We start from the raw sequence: 6,619 nt of genomic DNA, 5'->3' as shown, positions 1-6,619 counted from the left end.
TAGGTTTATTTGTATTTTGTAGAATACTTGAAAATAGTATGTTGCAAAAGAAAAATAATTTATAGATATTAAGGGTATTCTTTTTTTTTTTGTTATTATATAATTTGATGTATTAAAAATAGTAGTAGCTATTAAAGATGTTTTTATATTCTATAATCAATTTATTTAAACATTCTCATATATTACAATAAACTACACTTTAACATAAGTATGAATAATTAATTTAAAACAAAGATTTCATAATTATCATTAAAAAAACTGTTTATACTTTTCAACTCAACAATTTAAAAGTATACTGAGCATTTTAAACCATATATAATGTTACAAATTTTACAAATTAAATTTAAGAACAATACACTGTTAAACTTAATGTCTTTACATAGCAAAATTACATTTTATATTGTTATAATATTACATAATATTGTAAAAATAAATACAACTTTTCAAGAAATATATTTTTATAATTTGTGAATATGATGTTGATGTATGTATATAAATATAATGTATATATATAATATATAATGCAATGTAATATGTTAAGAATGTATTAATATTTTATACTAATAAATATACAATAGTTATTCATTAAATATAATACATTATGTTTATTTCAGTGTTTAAATAATCATATATTTAATAAATCACTTGTAAATTTTCACATAACAAATTTTTTTAGAAAATTATAAATTTATATTATTGTAATATCACTTAATTAAAGACATATTTTAGTTTGGCTTTTTAAAAATATTTATAAATATTAACTTCCTACATTTAATTTTAAATTTACAGTTAACAATCTATTTGTGCATTAATAACAACCAGTTCTACACAATAACACTTTAATTTAAAATATAATGTTATAAATAAAACCATACATTTATATGATCCAGGAATTAATGAACAACATATTTGTATTTAAAATGTTAAGTACATTCCATATTACATAAAAAATAGTATAACTATTTTAGTAATACTCATAAAGTAAGAATAATAATAATTAAATGGGAAAATCATTTATCATAACTTATTGACTGTTGTTATGGAGTCCCAACTAACATCTAATATGTTAGAACATTTAGGACACTTTTTGCTACCCACATTTTTAAAATATGCAGTCAAGCAATGCCCATGTGCAAACTTTTCACATGACGGACATTTGATACCATGTCCAACAATACTCAAACAACCCATACATCTTTTGTCTTCAAATTTTTCAGTCAAATATCCTTCCAACTCACTAATAGCCAAAGGTGATAAAAATATATTTTTGTCTTTGTCAGCTATTAAATATTTTGATGTAAAATAATTATCCAACTGAGTATCAGATAAATACTTAACAGATGTAATAATGTCATCGTAAGTTACTGATCCACCTGAAGTAACAATATGATTAACAATTTTACCAAACATAATTTTGCTTGGATCTGGTTTAGCATTGAAATTGTCAAGAAATGTAGCGATGAATACATAGGTTACATTGCCATTTTGTTCACATACCACTTTATTGATTTTGAATTCAAGTGGACAAATTTTTGTGTTTATTAGCTGAACGATGTCATCAACTTTTTTCTCAGGAAACAGAATATCGTTTATTTTTCTAGCATCATTTTCAGAAACTATTCTTTCGTGCATGAAATATTGCAAAAATTGTCTATGCTTATCATTATACGCCATTGTTGAATAGTTGTGAATAAGAAGTAAAATGTCATCAACTGCAGAAAGGTAAATTCAATTCAAATTGATCTATAGAAGCAAAAACACAAATAAAATAAATTAAAATATATTGTAAACTTATTGATCTTAACAACAAAAACATTTAGTGATAATGAAACTGTTTTTTTTTTTATTTTAAATAGAATTCAAAAATGAATACAGAAAAAAATATACTTATAACCAAAATGAAAACATAGTATGGGTAAAGGTATCATGTAGATAGTATATTTTTTTTTCTTCGGTTAATTTTTTTCCGTTTTCTACAATTTAAACAAATACAATTAGGTATTTAATTTTACTCACTTAAACAATGTTTTGTCACAATATCAAAGAATTTCCAGTAAATATCGAATACCGTTGTTTCGATTTTGAGTAGGTATTTATAATTTTGCTTGTATGAAATTATGAAAACTACCAACTAGTGAACTTCGATTCAACAATAATACAATATTGACTAATGACTAGTGAGATTTAAGAAGTTGTATTCAGTATTATAAAAATAAAGGAAAACGTCCCGCGGAACTTTGGAAGGCGGGAAACAGTGACAACGATAAAAGAAAACGAACGAAATTTACTTGACAAGGATTACCTCCAACCACAGGTATATATATATATTTATGCCTTTATACTATATAAATGGTATAATTGATAACATTCTCAACTTGTAGCACGGTAACAGTAAGGTTAAAAGTGGTTGTACAAGTAGTGATAATTTCTTGATAGGAACTTAAACACGTGAAGTTATATTATATTTCTAAGGTATTATCATTTATCAACAAAAATATTATATTATTTTATTTATATTAACCATGCTCAGTTGTGTATATGGCCTTGCTATATACTACATACCTAATATCTATTCTATTGTATTAATGTATTATAATAATTAATAATTGTAATAAATTCGAGTTTAATTAATTATTAGGCATTTATAGTTTTTACCTATCACATGAGTTTTTAAAGTAAAGAATTAAGATAGGTAGATATTAATCATCGGTCATTGGTTTTAAAAACATATTTATATTTTTTCATTCCTATACAGTTTCACACAGATTTAGAGAATACCTACATTATTATCGCACTATTCAATTAACAGTTGCGCGATGGGTGGTAAGAAGAAAGGTGGAGCTGGTCATAGTTTTGGCCGTGCGTTAATCAAAGACAGGTTTGGTCGTGGTAAAAAGACGCTGAATGCTGACTCATTTGTAAGTATAACACTCATTATTGTTCTGCAGTCAATTCATTTATTTTAAATTATTTGAATAATTATCTCATCATAATATTGAGTTTTGTATGTGATATTCATGAAAAATAATTCTTTATATATTTTATAATAGCTTCACACATCTGATTTAGCTGATGGATACGACTGGGGAAGACTCAATTTACAGTCTGTAACAGAACAGAGTTCTTTCGAAGAGTTTTTGTCCACAGCAGAATTGGCTGGAACTGAATTTACAGTAAGTAACCATGATTAAATATAAATTATTTTAAATAGTATTTATGTCTATACATCCATTGTTACTGTAATTCATGACTTATATATTTAGGCTGAAAAGTTAAATGTTGAATTTGTGCCCGAAAGTCGAATGGTTGGTACTTTAACTGATGAAGAACGGTCAAAGATTGAAAAGTCCCATAAGGAATTTAAACATTTCATTAAAATTCCTCGAAGGTATGATGTAATATTTATTTTAAGTGAACATAGTTACCTAATACATTTTTTTTATTCTTATTCTTAAATTTATAGACCTGAGTGGGATGACAAAACTACTGCTGAAGACTTGGAAGCAAAAGAAAGACATAATTTCTTAGAATGGCGTCGTAAGTTGGCTGAACTTCAAGAAGAACATGGTCTAGTATTGACTCCTTACGAAAAAAACTTGGGATTTTGGAGACAGCTGTGGAGAGTTGTTGAGAGAAGTGATGTATTAGTTCAGATTGTTGATGCTCGCAACCCATTATTATTCTATTGTGAAGACTTGGAGAAATATTCAAAAGAAGTAGATAAAAATAAAACCAATTTATTGTTGTTGAACAAGTCTGATTTGTTGACTGTTCAACAACGTAAATACTGGGCAAAATATTTTGACTCCAGAGCTATTACAGTAGCTTTTTATTCTGCTAAGCAAAGTGAAGAAACTATTGAAGAAGGGAATGAAGATGCTAGTGAAACGGTTTGTAGACTACTATAATTTGTTTCTGTTTAGTATACATAAGTTATTTTATTTAGGCTGAAAAAGAAGTTGAAGAAGAAGAAGAAGAAGAAGTAGAAGAAGAAGAAGCAGATGATGATGAGTGGAACAGTTCAGATTATGAAACCGATGAAGAAGAAGAAGTAATTGGAGATGTGGATGGTAAAATATTTAATTTTTTTCAAAACCATTTTACCAAAATTATTTATCAAACTATTTTTGTTTAGATGAATGTCCCCAGTTTAAAAATTCTTCAAAGCTATTAACAAAAGAACAATTAATCACTCTCTTTAAAACAATTCATGGAAATAATAAACGTTTATCAGATGAATTGGTTACTGTTGGATTAGTAGGTTATCCAAATGTTGGTAAAAGTTCAACAATCAATACTCTTCTTTTAAATAAAAAAGTGTCAGTATCTTCTACTCCAGGAAAAACAAAACATTTTCAGGTATTATATTCAAGTCACAGTTCATTATGTTAGCTTAATATCTGTATGAGTATTTTTATAGATTTAATGTACATGGATTAAGGAAAATTGTTTTAATATTTTTTTCAGACACTTTTTGTTGACAAAGAACTGATGTTATGTGATTGTCCTGGTTTAGTTATGCCTAGTTTTGTATTTACAAAAGCTGACCTTATTATACATGGTATTCTCCCCATTGATCAGATGCGAGATCACAGGCCACCCGTGAATATAATTTGTTCGCAAATACCTAAACACATATTAGAAGATCAGTTTAGTATTATGGTGACAAAACCGTTAGAAGGAGAAGACCCAAACCGACCACCTACAGCTGATGAATTTCTCAATGCTTATGCATGTAATGTAATTGCTAACTAATTTTTAACGAGATATTTAATTCAAAATTTATATTTTTTTGTATGTTCATCAATTTTAGGTAGTCGGGGATACATGACGGCAAACGGACAACCAGATGGTTCTAGAGCAGCTCGTGTGATACTTAAACATTATGTTAATGGACGGCTACTGTTTTGTATTGCTCCGCCAGGTGTTGATCAGAAAAAATTTCATTCATTCCCACCACCTGAAGAAAATCGTGCAACAAAAACATTTACGCCATTTGAAAACATTCTTCTCAAGGTTCTTTTAAAAGAAAAAAATATTTTTAAAAATTAACACGTTTTTAACCACGCTTAAACACTGTTTTTCAGCCAAATGTTGCATCTGGTTCAGATTTAGACAATACATTTTTTAAGAAAACAACCATGGGCGCACACAGTAAAGGCATGAAAAAGATGGATATAATGGGCAGTATTAATAAGTATGTTGTAATCAATTTTTTATGTTATGTTTATTTAATACATTTTCTTTATTATATAGCCAAGCTCAACAAAATACATCCAAACCATGGAAAAACCATAAAGAAAAAAGGAACAAACATGAAAAGTTGAGACGTCAATTCAGACATCTCGATATATAAATTTGATTGTTATTTTTAAATGAAACATATTTTATTTGTGATAAGTTACATATTAAAATACAAGAGCATAACTGTTATTATTTTTGCTTTGTAAAGATGTGTATAGTAACAGGTGATTGCTGAAAAATTAAAAAAAAAGAATATTGTATACAATAATTATTTGTTTTATTTTAAAACCTATCCAATAAACTTAACATTTTAACACTATTGATTTTCAATCATCAACTTCATTTTTCGTTCATACATTTTGTGCTCTAATGAATTTATCTATAAATAGTTGTTAATAAAAAATATACACCCATAAACTACAATTTAGTATTGACCTTTATTTTTCTTCTACTATTCATTGTATTATTTTTTCCTTAATTTTAGTTCTTACTTTGATTACTAGATATTTATTTCCAGTTATTTTACAGGTAGTATAAAACTAATATCAAAAGATATACTTTGTATGTATGAAATTATGATTCTCGATAGTAAATTATTAATTATAAGTTATAATTTATACTGTCATTGAGTTTTATGAGTTTATGACTATTGATTTATACATCCTTGAAGCAAATTATAACTACCTTTTCCAAAAGCATGTTCACTTCTGCTTTTATGTTTAAAATGGATTTCAGTCCAAAGCATCATAACTCAAACCATTTTATTAACACTTCAAACAAAATTCTTTCAAAATATTTAAAAATAGGTTTGTTTAGTTAATTTTTTTTAATATTTAGTAGTTTATAGAAAATGATAAATAAAGTTACAGTAAAATACTTAAAAGGTTATAAATTACAACTTTTATAATTAACTTTAGATGCGATTGATGTGTGAAACACAAGCCAAAATCAGAAAGGCGCATGAGAGGTGTCAAAATTAGAATTTAATTAGACAGAAAAGGTGCCGAAATAATTCTTGCACTGTTAAAGTAAGACTGATAAATTTTTTAAATAATTAAAAAAAAAATAACTAATGGTTATTTTACATTTGTGTAAACAACATTGTAAAAGTTTAAACTTCTATTACTCAAACAATTTGAATGGCACTAAGTATTTTATTCTAGATTTTAGGTGTTATAATTTTATATATTTTATGAATTACGTAAAAATGTAAATTTTATACACTTAAAAAAATTGAGACAATAATCTTTAGTTGGATAATGGAGTATAATATATCATGTGTACACAATTTAGTGTAAGTTTAGTTGGCGTTGTAAATCTTATTAATGATTCACAGATATATAATATATTAACATTAATTGTATTACAATTTACA

General features: G+C 26.2%; 2 protein-coding genes across 2 annotated transcripts; one reads left to right on the top strand and one right to left on the bottom strand.

The window, feature by feature from the left end:
* Window positions 1-795: 795 nt before the first annotated feature.
* On the bottom strand, window positions 796-2,323 carry LOC114123451 (non-structural maintenance of chromosomes element 1 homolog). The gene is made up of 2 exons (XM_027986440.2): window positions 2,017-2,323; window positions 796-1,743 (listed from the first exon to the last, which is right to left on the bottom strand). Exon 2 carries the CDS (start codon window positions 1,672-1,674, stop codon window positions 1,018-1,020), a length of 657 nt encoding a protein of 218 aa, XP_027842241.1. The 5' UTR covers window positions 1,675-1,743; window positions 2,017-2,323; the 3' UTR covers window positions 796-1,017.
* Window positions 2,324-2,523: 200 nt separating this feature from the next.
* LOC114123469 (large subunit GTPase 1 homolog) lies at window positions 2,524-5,512 on the top strand. The gene is made up of 11 exons (XM_027986462.2): window positions 2,524-2,692; window positions 2,756-2,918; window positions 3,051-3,173; window positions 3,264-3,388; window positions 3,464-3,890; window positions 3,947-4,070; window positions 4,136-4,359; window positions 4,468-4,735; window positions 4,814-5,016; window positions 5,088-5,197; window positions 5,257-5,512. The coding sequence occupies exons 2-11, from the start codon at window positions 2,817-2,819 to the stop codon at window positions 5,354-5,356; spliced, it is 1,806 nt and encodes a 601-aa protein (XP_027842263.2). The 5' UTR covers window positions 2,524-2,692; window positions 2,756-2,816; the 3' UTR covers window positions 5,357-5,512.
* The last annotated feature ends 1,107 nt before the right edge of the window (window positions 5,513-6,619 follow it).

The sequence above is a fragment of the Aphis gossypii genome, chromosome 3, assembly GCF_020184175.1.
Source record: "Aphis gossypii isolate Hap1 chromosome 3, ASM2018417v2, whole genome shotgun sequence".
In the NCBI taxonomy this organism is placed as follows: domain Eukaryota; kingdom Metazoa; phylum Arthropoda; class Insecta; order Hemiptera; family Aphididae; genus Aphis; species Aphis gossypii.
This window is presented reverse-complemented; position numbering and strand designations above follow the sequence as displayed.